The sequence below is a fragment of the Triturus cristatus genome, chromosome 3_1 (genome assembly GCF_964204655.1).
Source record: "Triturus cristatus chromosome 3_1, aTriCri1.1, whole genome shotgun sequence".
Taxonomy (NCBI): domain Eukaryota; kingdom Metazoa; phylum Chordata; class Amphibia; order Caudata; family Salamandridae; genus Triturus; species Triturus cristatus.
The window spans coordinates 134,904,754-134,929,936 of NC_140583.1; the positions used below are offsets into that span (position 1 = coordinate 134,904,754).

At 43.8% G+C, this 25,183-nt stretch overlaps 1 protein-coding gene across 1 annotated transcript in view; it reads left to right on the forward strand.

Moving 5' to 3' along the window:
* Window positions 1-10,679: 10,679 nt before the first annotated feature.
* Window positions 10,680-25,183, forward strand: part of FGF4 (fibroblast growth factor 4) — a 55,789-nt gene continuing 41,285 nt past the window's right edge. The window contains exon 1 of the mRNA XM_085646297.1: window positions 10,680-11,202. Coding sequence (XP_085502423.1) covers window positions 10,905-11,202 — 298 coding nt within the window. The 5' untranslated portion in view covers window positions 10,680-10,904. The remainder of the gene's footprint in view (window positions 11,203-25,183) is intronic.

Here is a 25,183-nt window from a genome sequence, read left to right on the forward strand (position 1 = left end):
AATATGCCCTGAAGATTTCCCATAGAAGCCCATGTTCTGGTGTCAACATGGGCTTCTATGGGATATTATCAATTTCATTATCGCCGCGTTAGCGGCAGTTGTCTGCCGCCAAAGCGGCGATAATTTTAACGCCATCCTTGATAATATACCCTGTAGTTTCTTCAGAAAACAAAACTGTTTTATGTGATTGTAGATTTTGTTCCTTCATCTAGCATGCTCAATTTCCAGAGTGAGTGGCTGTTCTCTGAGCGTTTAAGTTTCAATCGTTATCTTTCTTATCACTGTGGATAATGTAACTGAGGGTAACCACTTGTATCACTGCTCTCAAGGTATCCCCTACACAATCGAGTGAAGCTGAACCTTCGTTTTCTTTACAAATTTTAATAAACTTTCAGTTATGCAAGCGCAATAGCTATAGTGTACGACTTTACGGTTGGAAGCCTCGCTTCTGTGGTGCATCTGCGGCTTGGAATATTCTGAGGATAGAGAAAGAGCACGTTGAGTTGTGATCAGATATATTCCAGGGCTTCAGCATCATAGAGAAAGTGGAATAGATTTACATCAGTTCTTGAACTCAGCCTATTGGAAACAGAATAAAAAGTAAAGCCAAGAATAGTAGCCACACAATGGGGCAAACCATCTATAACGCCTTAGACATTCATGATATATAGCTAAGCAGCCCTTGAACATCTCATTCGAAAGGGAGTAGTAGGTCTACATGTGTTATAAGTGCTGCCAGAGGCAGACTAATATCTCCAGTAAAGTTGTGGTCCTTCCCAGAGAGTCAACTCAGTAAATAGGCTTAGAAACATTTCAGGTTAATCTAGATTAGATGCAAACATAGTATGTACAGTAAAAGACATATTAGTTTAAGTAATTCTGCAAACTACCTACTACCTCTGAGGGACACATTTTATGTTAGAACAGTGGGCAGTGCTTACGCTGAAAGGCAACTGCCAAGTCTACCCTGCTTTATAGCCGCCAACATCTTGAAACCCTCTGACAAAGATTATCAGCATCATTCTTGGTCTGATGAGATTCTTGCAAGCACATATGTCTGTGCTCTTTCCCCAGAAAAAGGAGCTATTCCTGCATGCAGATTTTTTCCCCATGGATCTTAACCCTATAAAATTCCAAGTAAGAACTTGGGTACTCTGTCTTCTCATATCATTTTTCTGTATTATCAAGACAAGAAGACCTTATTAATCAAGATGTGATCCCAAACACATCAACAATATTTCCTTTTTAAACATGAGGATACCCCTCTTTCTGCTTGGTGCAAAATTCACCGGCCCTCTTCCCCAACCCAAATCCCAATGGCAACCCCAGTACCTATTTCCTGGTAATCAACAGGTTCAGAGAGTGAACGGACTGAGCCCCCTCCTCATAGTACCAACAAAAATAAGTAATCACACTGGCAGATGTGTCCTTTGAAGACCCACCCTACCCTTCAGAAACCACTTCCAAGCTCACAGAGAAAAAAAAAGGACATGTGAAATTGAAATTAAGTAAAGCCTTGGCCCTCGTGTCTGTGGCACAGAAGGTAGTTTGGTTGTTTAGTAATGTCTTTAAGTGAGCTGGTTCTTGGACAAAGTGTTGTGATCCCAATGTCTGAAGAGGTGCTATCATTTGTTCAAGTCTCCAAAAATTCTCAACTGTGCCTTGGAAAAAATCCGATATGCCAAACAAAAAGAGCTCGACGACTTAAGTGGGGCTATATGGATGTGCTAACCGAGATATCAACTGATGGAGAAGATAATTTCTTATGTATATATGAATAGTTTGTGAGTGGAACGTGTTCCATTTTTTGAAGGAGAATTGATAGTCACATTGACTCTGCATGCCGATGTCCCACTCACTCCTTTTTGGAAAGGCTTTCTGGAAAAGATGGACTTTCAAACATCTAAAATCATCCTCCTTTGTGCCTTCCACAATACCCAGTACAAAGTTTTACCTCATGCAATCTTCTATGACCACAAGCAATCCAGTTAAATCTTGAGCATGATGTTCTTGCACAATAAATCAGTGTTGCAGTGATGTGGGTGTATCCTCCAAATTACTAGTTTGTGTGTTCTTCATGGTGGTACTGTCATTTCTTACCTCTTCATTCTGTGCAGATAGGAACTGATAAGTAAACACAGTAGTAGGTTCCCCGCTGTCAACAGAGCCTACCCACAGAGACCACATTTTCAACATCTTCTGGCTGTCAGACACTACTAATTGCACAATCATGACATCAGCAGTGTGTCTCACTTGGTCAGCAGAATGGTCCCACTATAGATGGTCATGCACTTTATCAATCCTCTGATTACCACATCCTCCAACCCTGGGTTTATTTTCTCAGTCTCTCTTCTTCCCATCTTTACTCCAAGTGCCTCTCGGTTCCAGCTCATCATGAAGCGAACAGTGCTAGCCCAATTGTGTTGCATCAATCTCTATCTCAGGTACTTGCTCAGATACGTCCAAAGGTCAAAAGAATTCATCTTGCTTCTCCAGTGTTTCTTCTTTCTCCTCTATAAATACTTTTGTCATGCTATTAGTCATATTATCAGTTATTTTATGGCTAGGATTGTCAGTTGGACCAGCAGAGTGACCTTGTTTTTGCTCTCTATAGTTGAACATGAAGTTTGGGCTACATGCCCATCTGTGGTCCTGTTCCATTGTTTTCTCTGTTGTTCCTCGCCTCCTCTTCATAGTCCCCCTTATGGGTTAGATGGTAAGGTGGAGGGAAATGACAGACAGGCTGAGGTCAATGGATAATGAGGGGGCTCAGAGGACACTGGTCCCAGCAGAGAAGAGAACCACTCTGAAGCAAATGTTTACTTTGGTATCAGAAGACAGATGCTTCTTCCTAGAATATTCTGTTGCTTCTTGGTCCTATTGAGAGTGAATCATTGATTCTACCCCAGCCAAAACTTCACAATTAGAGGAAGGCTTTGATGAGGGGGTGCTGCAGGAGCTTTCAGTGCCTCTCTCTTACTGCTGATGCTTATCTCGGATGGCAGAAGGGTCTGAGCTGTGGACACCTCAGAGGAAGTCTGTCAGTGTTCGGCTTCCGAGGTACTTCTTGGGTCCCATAGCAGGAGCCGGAGCCCGGCCCTTCATGGAAGCGGGAGCTTGGTTGGCTGCAGTCAAAGGTATCCTACATTCTTTGTCAGTGCTCACTTGGCTCACGGGCCACCAGCAAACAATTATGTTCCAGCAGATATAGTCTGGAAGGCAAGTAAGATGCTGTCATATGAGTGGAACTCTGCCAGTACTAAGACTCTGTCAGAAGTAAGAAGGAATTTTTGGTATCCAAGTATTTTTGCTGATATGAAGAGTTATGTACACACATGTTCGATCTGTGCCTAAATTCAAAGTTCAGATAGTAAACCAGTGGGGTTGTTGAGCCCTGTGCCTGTTTCATCTATTCCTTCCCTTACAGCATCAATGTTGTGTACTAGAGTTAAACAACAGTTCAATGTTGCACAGATATTCTAGCAATTATAGATCATTTGAATAAGATGGGTCTTGGAGACTCAAACCTAGTGCCCTGCCCCCTACCAATACTGATCCACACAGTGTGGAGCTAATTTCATTTCGTGCCCCACTCGATTTGATACATACACTTTTATTGAAGGTTTGTCTAGCTTTGAGGTACCTACTATTAGGGGTGGAGGCAGCCCCTCAATAATAGACTATGTCTTTGTTGTTCGCAATCTAGAAGACTTTCTCTTAGTTGTTCCATCTAGTTATAGCGACCACAATCCTATTGAAATCACGCTATTGCTCCATCCTAAGAGAAAGTTTAGGCGTGATATTGAGGCCTGTCATTGCTACTGATAACCTGAGGCTGTTGTGGCGCAATAATAGGAGGCAATCTGGAGTTGGTGACTTGTGTTTGATTGAGGAGGACCATGGCAATCAGGTGGTGAAGGCCTTCACTGATCTCTGTTCAGGGATCAGGAAGGCTCTCCCGAAACCCTACCGGTCTACACCAGACACCCCAAGATGGTTTAATTCTGAATGCTCAGCAGCAAATAGGGCACTCTCCCTAGCCCTGGTATCCAAACCCAGGGACTCAATATTAGTGGCTCTCCTGTGCAAGCAATACAAAAAGATAACCACTAAATGGTGGCAGGAGGTAGGTGTAACAGAATGGAAAACGTTAGTCCCGGCATCACAGCTGGACAATCGTAAATCATTTTTTCACCACTGTATCTAAGCCGACGCGCAATATTAGGCCCTCCAGCTCTATCACAAGTAGTATCGTCAGTAAGATCTGGGAGTTGCATTTCGGTAGAATATATGCAGCACCATCATCCCTTGACACTTTAACTATAGATTTCTGCTATGGATCATGCTTTCAGGTGACCCTAATAGAAGTTGAAGATGCCCTTAATCAAAGTGTTGGCAGCAAGGCGTCGGACCCTGATGAGGTTTTAATAAAAAAACAACGTTATCTTTTGGGCTCCCCTTCTCGCGAACGTTTTAAATGCCCTCGCCCACTCTTCTCTGCCCTGTACATGGGGTCCTTCTATCATAGGGCCTATTTCAAAAAAGGACATCGCTCACTTCCAGGTTGCTACCGGCTTATCTTATGAATTGATAATACTGCTCAAATACTGGGTAGAATTATCTATAATAGAATTATGGAATGGGTATGAGAGGAGTCAGTGTTACATCAATGCCAATATGGGTTAATTCATAAAGAAGGAACGATTGAGCAGCACATCAATTTAAATTTGGTTCTACGAAAATACACAGTGGCTAAACAATCCCCTCTTTATTTAGCATTCATGGATCTAACATCAGCTTTTGACTGTGTGAACCGGGTTAAATTGTGGCTTCTGTTATTGCACCAGGTGTGGATACAGCATTAGTTCATTTCCTTGATGATCTACATATGGATATGAGGGCAAAGGGTCCTATTAGTCCACAGGGCAAGGTGTGAGGAGATGTAGGCATTCATTGTGGAGCGAGGCAAGAATGTGAGCTGGCCCCCCTTTTATTTATCCTCTATATTCATGATCATCGCCCTTTATTAGTGCGTGCCACTCTAGATTCACCCATCATCAAAAGCACGCCGCTCCTCACACTTCTTTAGGCAGATAACGCACTGCTAATGGCATGCACCCCCAGGGCACTGCGTCAGTTAGGGCATGCCTTTGTTGATTTTATGGCCTCTCCTGATCTACTGACTAAGTTTGCTAAGTCTCATATGATGGCTTACGGCCCCAAGTGCAGGCCCTTTCGAATATGACAATTGGTACACATTGCTTGAGCAGTAACAATACCTTTCCATATCTAGGCATTATTTCTTCGGCTCATGGGTCAAGGTCTTCAAATATCGTGCGCCGTTCTACCAAATTCACCATGGCCAATGGATCGTTATGCAGCCATCCACAACCTGCAGGGTTGGTTCTCTTACCCCCCTGTTAGAAATATAAATGTTGCCCTGCCTACCAATTGCTATGGTTGGGGGGAAGGTGTGGGGATCTCTAACTGTTAAGATACCACAGTTGTCAACTTTCCCAAGAAGTTTATTTCATAGAACCTGCGCCACCAACACTGTCAGCAGCCCAGCTCCAAGCTTACAATTGCCATCGCTAGAACACCCCGTCCAAAGGCTGCCAACATTCCCTGCATGCGCTGCTGACTCGTAATAAAAAAAGCATTGGCATAGCCAATAGGTCTCGCCTTTGGGACCTTATAAGTGTTTAGCCATACAGCAGTTGCATAACTAAATACTTATAAGGTCCCAAAAGCGAGACCTATTGGCTATGCAAAGCAAAGTAAAAGTGATCGCGATCAAACATAAAAGCGGCCGTGCGGCCGCTAAAGTGAAAGTAATCGCGGTAAAGCGCTGCGCGCGTGCCCGCGCACATGCACTGTAGCTCCAGGCTGGCCTGGTAGAACTTTTTGGAGCCCTCTCAATAAGTCTCACCAGGCCAGCGCATGCGCTGGGTCAGGCGAGACCTAAAAACAAGTATCTCATGTCTAAGCTGACAATAGGCCCCCAACAATCTGAGCAAAAACTTGAAGGTTTTCAGGGCTAATAGGTTTTTTGTTTTTTGTTTTTTTATAGCAGTTTAATTTTTTAAAATAAAAATAAATGTTTGCTGAGGCACTGCCTGAAACTTGGAAGTCTCTACGCAAGCTTACAGGGCCATCAGGACGCCGTTGTACTGATGGTTCCTTTGAAGGCACAGAGAGCTCCAGCAAGCAGGGGAACCTATCTAACTAGGGTGGGAAGTCGTCCACGAGGGTGGCTGAGGTCATATCCTCCACCACCAGGGAAAAATTCCATTTGGCAAGGGTGGGGCGGGATTTATTGTCAGCCATCATCACGGACGACTCTCTGACATTTGGTGTGCCATCACAGAACATACGAATAATAAAAAAAGTGTGATAAGAAGTGTAGTTAATGTAGGGAAGGTGTTAGTAGAGGCTGCTGCTCATATTGTTGGCTTTCTTCTTGAAATTAATTCTTGTACAATTGTGTGTTATCTTGTGTCTAGCATATGAAGAAGAATGCGTCTGCCTAGGCCTTTGATCTTGTTTCACTGCTATTGCTGCTAGATTCTACGCCAGCATTTTATAAATGAAAGTGGCAAATGATGAAAGAATGCTCTTTTAACAAATCATTATTACTAATTGGTATTGTCAATGACAGTACTAAGCCTGAAACTGTATGAATAGGAATAATGCGATATACTCTCTGGCAGGAAAGAGTGATTTCTGTGGAGAGGCCAGTGTGTCCAGGGTTGGGACTCTCTAGACTTGGTTTGCTTGAGGTCTGAGTCTCTGAAAGCAGGTTAGGAGAGTCAGGTTTAAGCATCTTGGTGGATGACGACACTTAAACACTGGCTTGGGTGGTTGGTGTGGGGAAGACCACAGTCAGAGCGCTGTGCGGGTGAAGGGACTACCACCTGGGCGCGGAGATGTCTCAGCTGTGGTTCTCTTTTATGCTCACACTAATCAAATAGTGGCCAGATAAGCAGGTGTGTTAAATACTACACCCAGTACACATTCTCACTTCAATTTTAAATTGTTTTAATTGGTAGCCCGCACATGCTGTGTGCACCTTTGGGATGTCAGCAAATATAACAGATGGAACAATTCACTTATGACAAGATCAAGGTGCGCATGTTCTCCAGCAAGTTGGTCTTCTGGCGTCCTTGGCCAAGAACGCATTTTATGTTTACGAACATCACCACTGAGATCTCCACAAGTCGGAGAGATGGATGCTACTCTCGAAGACGCCTGGTATCGTGTGGTCTACTACTTTAATTATTATTTAAATTAGATGCTGCAGTTCTGTCTGTGTGCTATGGAAGGTACAGGGGACTGGTTCCTAATGGATCAGCCGGTTTCTGTGTGACAGGTAGCTGTAGCGTCCCATTGTGGATCATGTGATCCCCAAATCTCTCCATTGACCTGTAGGGGCTTGCCTCCAATGATGCTGCTTACCTGTTCGACTCTGGCTCCTACAACCTTCCTAATGGCTGACGCGTCTCTGCCATGGAGAGGTCGCCTTTCTTTGGAGTGTTATTTGATTCACCAGATATCTTACCTGTTTGTGGATCCTTGTTTTGTGCACCTGATGGTCTTATGCTTCTTGCGCACTCTAGCAGCCTACTACTTATTTTTCTTTTACAGTCTACCGAATGTGTGAGATTCACTCCTATACACCTGCATGGTCCTCAGACGATCGGCTGAAAGATGTATTCAGGTTGTCTTTTCTCTTAGTGGCATATGCTGCTGGTTTCCCTTTCTGTGGAGGCCGATGCTTCTTTGAGGCTGGGGTTATTACTCATGACAAGAACTTCCTGACAAACATTGCTCCTCCAAGGCCGGTCCTTTCCTGGGCCTTGGAGTGATACACACTTCATTGCCATGACCTTTCCTTATGCAAGGCAGTTCACCAACATGTCCTGTCCAGCGCCTTGAGACCCTCATGGGTGAGTGGCGCGCTTGACAATTTCCTGATTGATTGATTGATAAAGTGGGCACAGAGCTGCAACTATCATTAGTGCAGCAGGTGCAGTGGCACCCAGTCTAGTGTGGGGCCCAATGTACCCAAAGAAGACCTGTATGTCCTTCCCAACCAGAGGCAAGGTGGCCCATGTCCCTTGTTTGTGTTAAGGCACTGAAGATGGACCAACACTGCTTCCCACCACAGCTGGACGTAAACATCAGTCTGTTTCACTAGAACATTGTTTTTCAAAAAAGATTACATACTATAGATACATTGAGGGGCTTTTGATCAGCAGGCTCCACCTATTGGTCAATCCCATTTTGCCTCCTTCCACCACAGCACACAGCAGATGCAAATGGGTCAGTGAACTAAACCCACAGGCTCCCTTCACTCTCAGTGGCTGCACAAAGATTCTGCCATCATTCACATCTACTTAAAAAGAGTTTCCTTCTCCTCCGGGACAAAGCTCTTTCAAAGTATGCTCTCTTAATCTTAATGTTGTATACTATCTTTAAAAAGCTGGCTGTTTCCTTTCCCTGCACTTCGGCTGCGCGTATACATGTCAATTTACTTCCTGCCTCCTTTTCATAGCTGCTCTTATAAAGTGTGTAGGTGGCATTGTGCCAATGTGGCTGCCTGCAATTTGAGCCCTTAGTCGGGAGATGATTTCCTATTCGTGCCTTCACAAAGAAAATAGGAAAATACGAGGCAGGACTAAAAGGGCTAAAACATGACTTGCATAACATCTACATTACTAATTTATCATTTAAATATTACATTTTTATCGCAGACATATGGCCCGTGCTTGCAATATTTTAATGAGCCGTTGCGCCAGCATGCCAAGGCAGGCCTGTTGGCTTTGCCAGTGCTTGTTTTCCAGCGAGTGTAGGCTGTCGTCGGATCGGAGCAGTGTCATATTTTAAGCATAGTAAGTCCTCAGAAGATTTTTGGACGGCGGTGTTTACGCATCTGTGCACGCCCTGGACCGTGTGAACGCTGCACCCACCTTCCCAGCCTTGATAGTTTGACGTGACTCGAACTAGTATTAAAAAGTCTTAAAACGGAAACTCGCGTGCACATGTTTATGTTTCATTGCATGATTCAAGTGTGAACACGGGGGGGGGGGGCGGCCCCAGAAAGCCCACACGCATGAGAAAAGGCTCCCGTTTTGCATCTTTTAGAGCAGAGAGCTAACAACATTTTACAGCACGTGCAATTCACACCCTAATGTCTGACACGCACAAAAGACAGGTAATTGCTTTTCCACAGTTACCCCTCCATTCATTAGGGGACCAGACAATTAAATATGACGGGGGTCCTTTCAAGTCAGCAGCGATGGATGAGCGGCACCTTCCAGTCTGCCGGTACAATGGGGCCTCCCTCCTGCACCCCTCGAAATCGGGCAGCGTAAAGCCCCGAGAGGGGACTCCGCGTCTAAAGTCGCTGCAATTTACGGTTTCGAGTGACTTTCGCACCTACGTGCTACCGACCTGCTCTGGGGCAGCGCTGCCTTTCCGCGGATTCTCTGCCCTGGCAGCAGGGGGCCTGTTCTCTATTGATAAAACAATGGCTCACAAACAGCCCTGTGCATACAAATCCACTAGCCCTTTGGCTAGCAACATTTTGAAGTCCCCTATACACTACAGAACTTGGACTCCGTATGCCAGTGTCGGGAACAATCGGCAGAATTATTGCAGACATTTTTGCTTTTTAAACCGTGATGATGAATTGCTGTTCGGGGTGCCCAAAATACAACAGCTGGAATCATGCCACATCTGTGCTTGTGAATTTTCTTCTGTGGGCTTGGCTCAGCACTTTCAACCCAAAAATAAAACCAAGACAATATTAGTATTCAAAATGGTATTCAGACTAAATATGGGTTATGCGAAACATGTTTTTTTAGAAAGCGTTATCACACTCCTTATGTATAAGAATAAAACAAGACTGACATGTGCAAACAGGTATGTATGTATGTATGGTATACACTTTACGGTAGTCAGCTTAACGAAACGTTAATATCCCCTTGTGCAGAAAATAGTAGAAAAGAAAGATCTCCTAAACCCTCTAATCGGTTCATAGAGAATATATATATATATATATATATATATATATATATAGCTTGACTTTATCATGACATGCACATTCTTTATTATAGATTAAACTTATATTTTTATTCTCAGATGAAAAGCGTTGCTCTGCTTTCTTTTGTGTTTTTTATAGCTCAGCCTTCAATGCACGCGCCAATATAAACAAATATAAACAAGTTGCCTTTTAACTAAGGTTTTTTTTGCCTCAAAAGACACAGCGTAAATTTTAGCGCCTGGCTACAGCAAAAACCGGCAGATTCCACAGATTTCTCTAAAGTCAGAGATATTATTGCAGCGCGTGCCGTGCTGGCTTGACTTTGAAGTTCCCATTAGCACTCGTAACCCTGGGAAGGGCCTACAAAAGTCGCATTTCTTTAAACCTGGCCTTCCATGCAAGTTACAAGGAAAGCGGTTTCTGCGAGAATTCCCCGGATGTTTGGCACCCAGGGGAGGCACGTTGACTCTTGTTAGCCGGACTTCAGAGCGGCAGCGCAGAAGCAGCCAATGGGGTGCTGGGTACCGGAGGGTAAAAATATCTGTGTGTGCGCAGGGGTCCTGGCCATGGCAAGGCTGGTGTTAAAGATCCGCACCTCAGACAAGGCCCCGAGAGCTCATGACAGCCAAAGATCAAGTTTGAATAAACTCCCCTGGAGGTGACACCCCCTCCCACCCTCTCCCTCGAGCCCACTCTCTGTGCAAGGAGTCTCAGTGCAGAGGCGCACAGTGTGCGGCTCCCCTTGGACGGCAGAGCCGGGCTTCTCTTTTTACTGCGGACTCAGGGCAAGTCCAGCCCGTGTGGGGTATTTTTAGAGCTATCCACTCTGGCCGGACCACGTGTGCCCACGACCACCAGGATGACCCTTCCACCCGCATTCCTGCCCGTCGTGCTGCTGGGGCTGGTCGCCAGTGGGGCAGGCGGCCTGCCCCTCTCGTCCCAGCAGCCCAATGGCACCCTGGAGCAGCGCTGGGGCGCCCTCTTCTCCCGCTCCGTGGCCCGCCTGCCTGGCGAGAGGCACGACAACTCTCACGACAGTGATTATCTGCTGGGCATCAAGCGACTGCGGCGACTCTACTGCAACGTGGGCATCGGGTTTCACATCCAGGTGCTGCCCGATGGCAGGATCCTTGGGACGCACAACGAGAACCGATACAGTAAGCACCCCCATTTATCTCATTGGTCCCTGGAAAGAGGTCACGAGGAGCCAGGACCGGGGTTTAAATGGCAAGGGTCAGTGACAATGTATATAAAGGGCTGGGTGAGTACTATTGTATAGGACTGGGCGAGTACTCGTATATAGGGCTGGGTGAGTACATGTGTATTGTGCTGGGTGAGTACTCTTATATAAGGATGGGTGAGTGCTTGCATATAGGGCTGGGTGATTACTTATATATAGGACTGGGTGAGTACACTGACTCGTATATAGGGCTGGGTGAGTACTTGTGTATTGTGCTGGATGAGTACTCTTATATAAGGATGGGTGAGTACTTGCATATAGGGCTGGGTGATTACTTATATATAGGACTGAGTGACTACACTGACTCGTATATAGGGCAGGGTGAGTACTTGTGTATTGTGCTGGATGAGTACTCTTATATAAGGATGGGTGAGTACTTGCATATAGGGCTGGGTGATTACTTATATATTGGGCTGGGTGAGTACTTGTATATAGGTATCAAGAGAGCAGGTGGCAAAGCCGTGCTATGCCAGTCTGTTCATTGAATGAATGAAACATCGAAGTGCCTAATATTTACAGCGCTTAGAAACGTGATTCGTGCGGCATGAAGCGCTAAATGCAAATCCAGCATTATTACCATTGCTAATATGAATCTGATGTTTAATATTATTGTCACCATTATTGTTCGCGTTTGCGCCGTTCTCCAGAAGTCTTCTCTACTCACAGAGGCACGGTTCAAAGAACAGCGCTAAACACGATTCTTCATTCATTCATTAATTCATTCACATTGGTGAAACTCTTCAGCAATCCTCTCATGCTATCATTGGGGCGGGTTCATAGGGGTATGCTATACAATTCTCTTCATTCACAGCGCCACTACTTTCCAACAATTCTGCTATTTTGTAATGAAGCAGCTGTGATGTGCGAACCCGTTCGTTCGTTCATTCATTCATTCATGGTTAGAGCTGCCCGTCTCAGTAGTGCTGCGAGGTGACAGACCGCTACAGTGGCGGTCCATTCATTGAGGCCTCCATTCAGTGGAGGAGAAACGCTTCTCGGCAATGCATCTGTGCGTGCAAGGGGTCAGTCTGAAGGGCGGCCCGGCACTAATTGTCATACGCATTTATTCTTCCACTCACTCAACCCTTCATTCATTCACAGTATCAACAAAACTGCTAGACTTTCACAGGGGCAGGCCAGAAGTTCGTTCACTCATTCCTTCAATACATCTATTCATTCATTTTCAATAGTAGCGCTTTTCAGTGGTGCTCTATACTTCCTTAGGGACATCGGGCAGTTTGAGTTGTACAGCTCCCTTCATTCATCCATTCATCCATTCAAAGTAGCAGTATTTGTCAGTAGTGCCTCTATATTTGCAGTGCATTACTAACAAGAGCTGTGCTCTTCAAGTCTCTTCCTTCATCCATCCATTCATTCATTCATACGTCTATTCAAAGTAGTAGTAACTCGCATTCGTGCTTCTATACATGAAAGGGATAGTTTGCAGAGCTGCGCTCTACTGGTCTTTTCATTCGATCATTCATTTAAAGTAACAGTGAGCTGTGATTTACAATGCCCTTCATTCATTCGTTCATGTATGGTAACATAACGTCTCACCACCACTGCTTCCAGAGTCGCAGTGGGGCATTTAGGAGAGCCGTGCTCTTTGGGTGGGTTCATTCATTCATTCATGGTGCAGCGCTTCTCAAAAGGAAGCAGGCTGACTATGGGTGTTTTTATCGTACCGCACACCGGGGCTCAGTCCAATGTCCCAAGCTGGGCAGGGTCCATCTCTCGTGTTCTGGTTCCGTTAGCACAGGCAGGCCGCGGGGCGCATAGATCATTACATGAAGGCCTCTGTGCGCTGGCGGGCTCGACCATACTACCCCAGGGCCCGCCCTGAGCTGCACGCCCCTCTGATTCAGAGCTGGCATCTGTAATCGCTGCGTTTTCTGCCACCGACGTCCTTCCCTCTCGCTCACACTGGCCTTGGGTGATCCTTCACCCCTGGCATCTATCACTGGTTACAAACCGCACACCTGAGGCACCGAACACACACCCGGACGTCATGTACATGTGTTTATATTAAATGGAGCATCGCTTCAGCTGACGTCATTCTCAGCCTGGTTAAGATGCTGGGTCCTGGCATTTCTCAAGCCGCTTGGTTCTGGGACGCCTCCCCTCCGAGCATCTCAGCCTGTCTGAGAGGCCGGAACCGGCGGCTCATCCACGAAGGCATCCACTTCAGAAATGTATGAAATCTGGTAGGTCCTCTCGGCCTTTCATTCTTCTTAGGTCTATCACATTGGTATTGTGGAATTGGCTGTCGATAGGCATCTGTTATGCAGCGCCAAGTGACACTAATCGGGAAACGTGCGCTCTACAAATACACGTCTTTGAAGTGCTGCTACTGTCCAGCATCTTTGATGTGCTAGTGTTGTCTTATCCCGAATAAAGCAGTCTGTCTGAGAAGTACGGGTATTGACTCGTGCAGTGTATAACAGTCTGTCTATGAAGTGCTGGTACTGCCTCATCCCGAGTAAAGCAGTCTCTCTAAGAAGTGCTGTTACTGTCTCATACAGAGTATAGAAATCTGTCTGAGAAGTGCTTGTACTGTCTCATCTCGAGTATAGCAGTCTCTCTAAGAGTGCTGGTACTGCCTCATGCAGAGTATAGCAGTTTGTCTGAGAAGTGCTCGTACTGTCTCATGCAGAGTATAGCAGTCTGTCTGAGAAGTGCTGGTACTGCCTCATGCAGAGTACAGCAGTTTGTCTGAGAAGTGCTCGTACTGTCTCATGCAGAGTATAGCAGTCTGTCTGAGAAGCTCTGGTACTGTCTCATGCAGAGTATAGCAGTCTGTCTGAGAAGTGCTCGTACTGTCTCATGCAGAGTATAGCAGTCTGTCTGAGAAGTGCTGGTACTGCCTCATGCAGAGTATAGCAGTCTCTCTGAGAAGCTCTGGTACTGTCTCATGCAGAGTATAGCAGTCTGTCTGAGAAGCTCTGGTACTGTCTCATGCAGAGTATAGCAGTTTGTCTGGGAAGTGCTTGTACTGTCTCATGCATTGAATAGCAGTCTGTCTGATACGTACTGGTACTGTCTCATGCAGAGTATATCAGTCTTTCTGAGAATTGAATGTACTGTCTCATGCACAGTATAGCAGTCTGTCTGGGAAGTTCTGGTACTGTCTCATGCAGAGTATGGCAGTCTGTCTGAGAAGTGCTTGTACTATTTTATACAGTGTAAAGCAGTCTGTCTGAGAAGTGCATGTACTGTCTTATGCAGTGTATAGCATTATGTCTGAGAAGTGATTGTACTGTCTCATGCAGTGTAAGCAGTCTGTCTGAGAAGTGCATGTACTGTCTCATGCAGTGTATAGCAGTCTGTCTGAGAAGTGCTGGTACTGTCTCATGCAGAGTATAGCAGTTTGTCTGAGAAGTGCTTGTACTGTCTCATGCAGTGTATAGCAGTCTGTCTGAGAAGTTCTGGTCCTGTCTCATGCAGAGTATAGCAGTCTGTCTAAGAAGTGCTTGTACTGTCTCATGCAGTATATAGCAGTCTGTCTGATACGTACTGGTACTGTCTCATGCAGAGTATATCAGTCTGTCTGAGAATTTAATGTACTGTCTCATGCACAGTATAGCAGTCTGTCTGAGAAGTGCTGGCACTGCCTCATGCAGAGTATGGCAGTCTGTCTGAGAAGTGCTTGTACTATTTTATACAGTGTAAAGCAGTCTGTCTGAGAAGTGCATGTACTGTTTTATGCAGTGTATAGCATTATGTCTGAGAAGTGATCGTACTGTCTCATGCAGTGTAAGCAGTCTGTCTGAGAAGTGCATGTACTGTCTTATGCAGTGTATAGCAGTCTATCTGAGAAGTGCTGGTACTGGCCCATATCTGACAAGTGTCAATATCATCCTAACGGTCCTATTTTTCTAATAGGACAGTACTGGTATTTCTCTGGAGAGCTATGCATTGAACAGGGGGGGGGGGGGGTACTGACCCAACTCAGGAATGCTATACGGTTAATAGGACAGTACTGATACATCGCAGGAGGGCTGTACATTAAGTAGGACAGCACTGGCATGCATCAATGCCATTCTTCTAACAGGGCAGTACTGGCATGTCTAAAAAGTGCTATTCTTCTCTTAGGATAGTACTGGCCCATCCTAGGAATGCCAGGTTTAGAATAAAACAGTACTGGCACACCTCAGTAGTGGTACACTTCGATTAGGACAGCACTGATACATTTTAAGAATGCTGTATTTGTATAGGACAGTACTGGCACACCTCAGAAGTGGTACACTTCGATTAGGACAGCACTGATACATTTTAAGAATGCTGTATTTGTATAGGACAGTACTGGCACACCTCAGAAGTGGTACACTTCGATTAGGACAGCACTGATACATTTTAAGAATGCTGTATTTGCATAGGACAGTACTGGCACACCTCAGAAGTGGTACACTTCGAATAGGACAGTACAGCCGTGTCCCACACGTGATATCATTCTAAAAGGACAGCACTGGAGCAACCTAGCATTGCTATACTTTGATTAGGACAGTAGTGGCACATCTCAGGTGTGCTACACATTGGATAAGTGAGCACAGATTTGCTGCCAAAGTGATATATGATATATGTTAAACAGGACACTACTTCCACGGATCAGGGCGGCTTTATTTTGTACAGGACCCAATAAACACGCATCACTGGCAGAATATCGAAGGTCAGAATATCGACCTACAGAAATATCGATGCAAGAATATCGAAGTCAATAATATCGGCATCCTATCGACATTATGGTAAGTACAAAAATATCGATCTCAAAAATGTTGTTGTTAAAAATATCGTTTTTTATTTAAGTTAAAAAAAGAATGTAAAATAAAGTAAATAATACATATAATTAAAATAAACATAGCTAAAAATATTTTAAAATGTTTAAAAATTATAATATATTTAATATAATAATAAATTAAACATATACATATATATATTTACTAATACTTTTTAATAATTATTTTAATATCATTTAAAAAATATATATATCATGCATTATAAATGCATCTATACACATAAAATAATAATATAAATGCTGAATAAATAAATATATATAACAAATAAATAAAAAAATTATTTTTAATCTTTTTAATATTAATTATATACTCCATTAACTAAAATAATACAAAAACTATTTTTTTTGAGTAGTGAAAGAACTTTATTGTACAATGCTCCTGTGTCTAAAGGAGAAGATATGTCACCACACATCCCCCTCTTTTATATATAACAAAGAATAAAATACATTTGGTTCAATAATGAAAATATTGAAAGACAAGGAAGGAAATAATAAGTGATACGGATACAGAACTAATAATTCTAATAAGTTGCATTTGCATATAATTCTAAAACTCTGAATTCTTAAATTTAAATAGTTACACATCCCCCTCCTTTAATATCAAACACAAAACTAAACAAAAAAACAATTTCAAATCAAATCAAATCAAAAATCACTTTATTCGGTTTTGCAAAGAAGACCATAAAAGTTCATAGAAATACATTTCATACATTAGTTCAATTTAAAAAGACTGTTAAAAAATCATGAGTTTAAAATGCATTTTGTAAAATCATTAAAAGAAGAGGTTAGACTCTTACTACCAACCCTTGTAGTCTCTTCATACATTTGATTTTCAGAGATTAGACCTATGGCGTATGCAAAATTTCAAAAAACGTACAGTTGCTTTTGCTATCAATTCATTTTCTAGATATTGTAACGCCAGATAGGCTGGGCGACATTGGCGTAGACCCCAATATTTAAATATGGGCAATAGCCATTGTCTGCGGGGTGCCTCAAAAAATGTACAAAATAAGACTGTATGTATTGTCGACTGCTTTGATTGGGTGTCACAAGGGCACAATGACATTTTTGATGACCAATCATTTTGTGTGGGAAAGCAGACCATTAAGTGGAACATGTTGAACCTGAAGCGTGTCAGAAGTAGTTTTTCAAATTGGGTCATGTTATACAGCAAATAGGGTTCAATGGATGATACTGTTTGGACTAATAGACTTTGTTGTACAGAGGATTTATGGATTTCTTTTAGCAGACGTGTTTGATGCAGGTGTGATAGACATGCTTTCCTCAGATCTCTTTTGGAAATACTGTATAAAGATGATGGATCTGTAAAATAATGACTGTGTCCCATATCTGTAAGAAAGGCTTTTACATAGGCTGTCCATTTCATCCGCCCGTAGTGCTCCAGCGTCTGAATGTCTTGAATGATGAGTCTGGTTAAATTGCATTGTTCAGTGACCCAAATTCTTCTCCAGAGCATTATAGGTTGTGTTCTTATAATGTCCTCTAGGTGGTCTATGCCCAGCTCTTCGTGACAGGCGTATGTTGAAGAATTTTTCGGCAGCCCCAATAAGAATCTTAAGAAGGCATTTTCTATTTTTTGTAATTCAGTCACGTTTGCGTAGCCCCATATCCCTGCCCCATAGATAGCAGTACTGACACATTTTGCCTTGTAGATTTTTAAGGTTTCTAGAGGGGGCTTGTGACCCAGTTTTTGGACAAATGTTCTCAAGGCCGCTGTTGTTTTTAGAAATGATAGTTTTCTCGCCGAAATTGCCGCTTTCCACTTAAATTTATCGTCAATGACAATTCCCAGGTATTGGTAAGTGGGTGTTCTTTCCAGGACTTCCCCTTTCACAAATAGTCTTTTAGGTTTCATGTTTTTCCTCCCCGCATGCATAGTAAAAGTTTTTTTAACATTTAAAAACAAGTTCAAACTTAACATGAATTCACAGTATCTATCCAATTCTCGCTGCAGTTCCACAGATGTTCTCGCTAAAATGACCGCGTCGTCGGCATATAGCAACGCGGGTATATGCCGACGCCCGACCGCTATCTAATACAAAAACTATTAGATAGCGGAGGTAAAAAAAATTACTATTCCAAATCCAAACAGTAGAGAAAATGTTTAGCGTAGGGGTAAAAATTACTATACCCACCCCAGTGAATGCAACAGTAGGGAAAGTGTTGGATAGTGTAGGGGTAAAAATTACTATTCCCACTTCAGTGAGTGCAACAGTAGGGAAAGTGTTGGATAGCGTAGGGGTTACAATTACTATTCCCACTCCAAGGAGTAAAACAGGAGGGGAAAGTGTTGGATAGCGTAGGGGTAAAAATTACTATTACCACTCCAGTGCGTGCAACAGTAGGGAAAGTGTTGGATAGCGTAGGTGTTAAAATTACTATCCCACTCCAGGGAGTGCAACAGTAGGGAAAGTGTTGGATAGCAATGGGGTGAAAACTACTATTCCACTCCAGTAAGTGCAACAGTAGGAAAAGTGTTGGATAGCGTAGGGTTTAAAATTACTATTCCCATTCCAGGGACTGCAACAGTAGGAAAAGTGTAGGATAGCGTAGGGGTTAAAATGACTATTTCCACTCCAGTGAGTGCAACAGTAGGGAAAGTGTTGGATAGCGTAGGGGTGAAAATTACTATTTCCTCTCCAGGGAGTGCAACAGTAGGGAAAGTGTTGGATAGCGTAGGGGTAAAAATTACTATACCCACTCCAGTAAGTGCAACAGTAGGGAAAGTGCTTGATAGCGTAGGGGTTAAAATTACTATTTCCACTCCAGGGAGTGCAACAGTAGGGAAAGTGTTTACTAGCGTAGGGGTAAAAATTACTATTCCCACTCCAGTGAGTGCAACAGTAGGGAAAGTGTTGGATAGCGTAGGGGTTAAAATTACTATTTTGACTCCAGGGAGTGCAACAGTAGGGAAAGTGTTGGATAGCGTAGGGGTAAAAATTACTATACCCACTCCAGTGAGGGCAACAGTAGGGAAAATGGAGGCTAGCGTAGGGAGTTAAATGAACATACTTATTAATTAAATAATTTTTGTAAAATAAATAACATATTAAAAATTAATGAACTAAAAAATTAATAATAAATACCAATAAAATAAAATTACTATTTACTTTAATAATATTAAATTACTTCCCACCCTATTCCCCTACAAACCCACAACCCACTACACATAAAAAATCTACATAATTATTGTAATTATCAATTAATCAATTAATAAAAACAATTACCAATTAATAATTAATTAACAATAAATTAATAATCAATAACAATAAATAAAAACATATTAATTAAAGAATTATAATTAAACTACTTCCCACCCTATTTTCCTATAAACCCACAACCCGCTCTGATACTAAAGCGTAAAATTTAATTTAAAAAAATTACTAATTTCTAAACATTTAATACATATATTTAAAAATAATAAAAACGACATTACAAAAAATGTTTAACATACATATAAAATACACATTAAAGGTGTGGCGCAGCAGCCAGGGCAGCTGACTTCAGAGCACAGGGTTCACGGTTTGATACCCCCCTCTGGCGTCAGCTCAGCTCAGCACCATGTGACTCTGGGCAATAGCTCACTTAATTTCCACGGCGGCCTCAGCGCCTTGAAACCCGTAAGGGTGAGTAGTTTGCGCTTCACAAATACGGATTTACATTTACAGAACACTAATATAAATATCGATATTATTGACAACGATATTTTTGCTTACGATATTACTTACTTCGATATTACTAACTTCGATATTACTTACTTCGATATAAACAAAATCGATATTACTTACCTTAAGGTCGATATTCTGGTCACCGATATTCTTGACATCGATATTCTGTCCCTACGATATTAAAAACTCGATATTACTGTAGGTCGATATAAAAAAAACGATATTTTGACTGCTCACCATAAGCACATCTCAGGAGCCCTTTAAATAGGACAGAACTGGCACATCTCAGGACTGCTGTATTTTGAATAGGACAGTACTGGCATGTGTCAGAAGCAATGTTCCCTCTAATTTTCTTCCCCTGTGTGCAGCAGTGTAAGGTCTCTGTGCTTGTGCGGTGCAGCCACGGCTATGTGCGCCAGGAACCTGACCGCGCGTGTGGATGCAGTAACAAATATCAAGTGCAGATTATGAATATTCATGTTAACCGCCGCGCCTGTCGTGTGCTGCAATTGACATGAATACTTTCTCAGAGGCACAAAATATGCCCTCACGGTGACTGCCTTAGAGCTGGTGGCGGCCTGTGCGACAAAGTTTGTTGGCGGCCCCCCAATGACCACCTCTTCTAGTGATTCCCTCACTATTACCCTTCAACAGTGCCCCTCAAGTCTCCATTACCACTCTCTCTCAGATGCATTCCATTTGTTTTATAGCGCCCCTCATACTAGTGTAGGGTGTACTTTACATTGCACACACATTCAACAGAGACAATCAGTCATAGGTATGAAATCAGGGTATAAGAAATATTACATATGGCAGAGGACTGCAAGGTGTAGGAGTGACATGTCATTCATACTAGTAGGCAGTATAGTTTAAGAGTACTTTATCTGTGGAAGTACAAACTCAGAAATTAAAATTTAACACCATGGTTAGGGTTTCTCTTTAATAAGAATCGCTTCGTACCCAAATTAACAAAATTGGCAACATTAGGATAGTGAATGGCTGGGGGGAAATCATAACCCTCTAATCTATACCCTGCAGCATGCATCAAGTTAGGCTGGTGGCTAACAACATAACTTCTAGTGTTGATGGCTTTCCAGCTGGGTTTTACTCAACATTTAGATTATCTTTCCATTTTGGCCAAAGCTCCCAGCAGGGTAGTAATGGTGCGTGTCAGGAGTGCTATACTACCAGCAGGGTAATAATGGTGTATCTCAGGAGTGCTATACTCCCAGCAGGGTAGTAATGGTGCATGTCATGAATGCTATACTCACAGCAGGGTAGTAATGGTGCACCTAAGGAGTGCTATACTTCCAGCAGGGTAGTAATGGTGCATGTCATGAATGCTATACTCACAGCAGGGTAGTAATGGTGCGTGTCAGGAGTGCTATACTCCCAGCAGGGTAGTAATGGTGCGCGTCATGAATGATATAATCCCAGCAGGGTAGTAATGGTGCATCTCAGGAGTGCTATACTCACAGCAGGGTAGTAATGGTGCACCTCAGGAGTGCTATACTCCCAGCAGGGTAGTAATGGTGCGTGTCATGAATGCTATACTCACAGCAGGGTAGTAATGGTGCGTGTCAGGAGTGCTATACTCCCAGCAGGGTAGTAATGGTGCATCTCAGGAGTGCTATACTCACAGCAGGGTAGTAATGGTGCGTGTCATGAATGATATACTCCCAGCAGGGTAGTAATGGTGCATCTCAGGAGTGCTATACTCCCAGCAGGGTAGTAATGGTGAGTGTCAAAAGTGCTATACTCCCAGCAGGGTACTAATGGTGCGCGTCATGATTGCTATACTCCCAGCAGGGTAGTAATGGTGCGTGTCATGAATGCTATACTCACAGCAGGGTAGTATTGGTGCATCTCAGGAGTGCTATACTCACAGCAGGGTAGTAATGGTGCTTCTCAGGAGTGCTATACTCCCAGCAGGGAAGTAATGGTGCGTGCCAGGAGTGCTATACTCCCAGCAGGGTAGTATTGGTTCGTGTCAAGAGTGCTATACTCCTACCAGGGTAGTAATGGTGCGCGTCATGATTGCTATACTCCCAGCAGGGTAGTAATGGTGCGTGTCATGAATGCTATGCTCACAGCAGGGTAGAAATGGTGCATCTCAGGAGTGCTATACTCACAGCAGGGTAGTAATGTTGCATCTCAGGAGTGCTATACTCACAGCAGGGTAGTAATGGAGCATGTCAGGAGGGCTATACTCCCAGCAGGGTAGTAATGGTGCGCGTCATGATTGCTATACTCTCAGCAGGGTAGTAATGGTGTGCGTCATGAATGCTATACTCCCAGCAGGGTAGTAATGGTGCATGTCAGGAGTGCTATACTCCCAGCAGGGTAGTAATGGTGCGTGTCATGAGTGCTATACTCCCAGCAGCGTAGTAATGGTGCTTGCCAGGAGTGCTATACTTCCAGCAGGGTAGTAATGGTGCATGTCAGGAGTGCTATACTCCTAGCAGGGTAGTAATGGTGCATCTCAGGAGTGCTGTACTCCCAGCAGGGTAGTAATGGTGCGTGTCAGGAGTGCTATACTCCTAGCAGGGTAGTAATGGTGCATCTCAGGTGTGCTATACTCCCATCAGGGTAGTAATGGTGCGTGTCAGGAGTGCTAAACTCCCAGCAGGGTAGTAATGGTGCGTGTCAGAGTGCTATACTCCCAGCAGGGTAGTAATGGTGTGCGTCATGAATGATATACGCCCAGCAGGGCAGTAATGGTGCGTGTCATGAATTCTATACTCACAGCAGGGTAGTAATGGTGCGCGTCATGAATGATATACTCCCAGCAGGGTAGTAATGGTGCGTGTCAGGAGTGCTGTACTCCCAGCAGGGTAGTAATGGTGCGTGTCAGGAGTGCTGTACTCCCAGCAGAGTAGTAATGGTGTGCATAATGAATTATATACTCACAGCAGGGTAGTAATGGTGCGTGTCATGAATGATATACTCTCAGCAGGGTAGTAATGGTGCGCGTCATGAATGATATACTCCCAGCAGGGTAGTAATGGTGTGCGTCATGAATGATATACGCCCAGCAGGCCAGTAATGGTGCGTGTCATGAATGCTATACTCATAGCTGGGTAGTAATGTTGCATGTCAGGAGTGCTATACTCCTAGCAGGGTAGTAATGGTGTGCGTCATGAATGATATATGCCCAGCAGGGTAGTAATGATGTGTGTCAGGAGTGCTATAGTCCCATTAGGGTTGTAATAGTGCGTGTCATGAATGATATGCTCCCAGCAGGGTAGTAATGGTGTGTGTCATGAGTGATATACTCCCAGCAGGGTAGTAATGGTGCGCGTCATGAATGATATACTCCCAGCAGGGTAGTAATGGTGTGCGTCATGAATGATATACGCCCAGCAGGGCAGTAATGGTGCGTGTCATGAATGCTATACTCACAGCTGGGTAGTAATGGTGCGTGTCAGGAGTGCTATACTCCTAGCAGGGTAGTAATGGTGTGCGTCATGAATGATATATGCCCAGCAGGGTAGTAATGGTGTGTGTCAGGAGTGCTATAGTCCCATTAGGGTAGTAATAGTGCGCGACATGAATGATATACTCCCAGCAGGTAGCATTGGCATGTCCCAGGACTCAGTACTCTACTTCCAATAGGACAGTACTGGCACGTCTCAGCAGTGCTATGCTCGTAATAGGACAGTGCAGGAATGTCCCAGGAGTGCTCTACTTCCAATAGGACAGTACTGGCATGCCTCAGGTGTACTCTACTTCCAATGGGACAGAATGGACACATCTCAGGGCGCTGTACTTTGGATAGCACAGTACTGGTCGAACCGTGGTCTGCAGGTCACACATGAATCTCTGCAGCAGGCGCTCACTCCAGTAAACACGGCCTTGCAGTGGTGGTGACCCAGATCTCGCGAGAATGCAACGCACAGGGCCTCGCGCCAGGAATGCAGGTGGCCATGGCGTGATTTCGGATGCAGAGAGCACTGAGGTGTGCGCGCGATGAACATCTGGGGGCACGGACATTTAGGGGCAGCTTCTGAAACCTGTGTTCGGACGCGCTGTCCCATCCCCCCGCGCGCCCTAACCCCGCGCGCCCTAACCCCGGGAGTGTGACGGCTCTACGGGAATCGTCGCAGCTCACGGTAAGTTCCATACAGTGTGCTACAGGCTGTCGCCGTCTATGCAACGCTTTCTTATTCTATTAGGATATGGTATATCCTCATTCACCGAGTGGTCAGTATTTCGTACCTTTGATATTTTGTCAGATTGTGTGATAACAATAAGGAATGGAATGATGCGATATGTCATGTTTGACATGGTTGTCTTTGCATGCTAAGTTGTGCTTTAGTTTTATTGTAACTTTACCTGGTTATATTTTATCGATATTGCATATTTGTATTTTATGTTATGTCCTAATATTTTATATTGTTATAGGTTGATATTTTATGTAACGGTCTGTTAAGTTGTAATTTTATGTTATGCTACGTCATGTTATGAGCGGATATTTTAGAACTATGTCATCATGATACGGTTACATTATTATTATAGAACTATGTCATTATTATACGGTTACAATGAGTCATTGTGGGACATATTTTGTCCTGCTTCGACGTGCCGTGCTGTCATTTTATGTGGCTGTACCTTTTTGCATGCCATGTTTTAATTTTTTGCTATTTGATGCTACACTGTGCAAAGATGTTACGTAATATGCTAAGTTATGTTATGATATATTATGGAGATTTAAAGAGCGCTGTATCACCTGGGCGGGTTTTCTGGTATGATACGGATGGTATAACATGCTTGCCCTGGCATGACATGCTGTACTATAGTGTTATGTAGCCGCATGTTATGTAGCCGCATGTTATTGTCTGATACTTTTGACATTTTATGTTATCTTACATTATAGTGTGTTATTGTATCATATTTTATAACTACGGTATGATCAGGACACGGTGTTTCATTGTGTGGTATATATTAACGCGGCATCATGTTACGTCATGTAACATTAAATATTCTGCATTTACATAAAAAATAATCGTCTTTCTTACACATACCACACACACACTTACAGCCCTTCATCCTGGGACGTTGCCCCCCAATCAAACCTCACCAGAAGCTGTGCGTGTGTGCAGTGCTTTAAATGGGAATGTGAAAGTGCAGGTACTCACTATTTAGAGTACCTTATTACTCCTGAGAATTGTCGGTTCTCTCCCATTAAATATATTGCAGCAGTGCTGAGAGGAGTGGAGGCACTCAGTACCCGGCAGTACCTGCCCATTTAAAGAAGGGGGGGGGGGGGGAGAGAAAAGAGAGAGAGAGAGAGAGAGAGAGAGGGGGAGGGAGGGCAGACATCAGCTTGTGTAATGTGAAGGGCACAGCGAGCTCTATATGAAGCACATAAGGGGATCATCTGCAGGCAGAGGGAGTATATTCGAGGTTATCAGTCA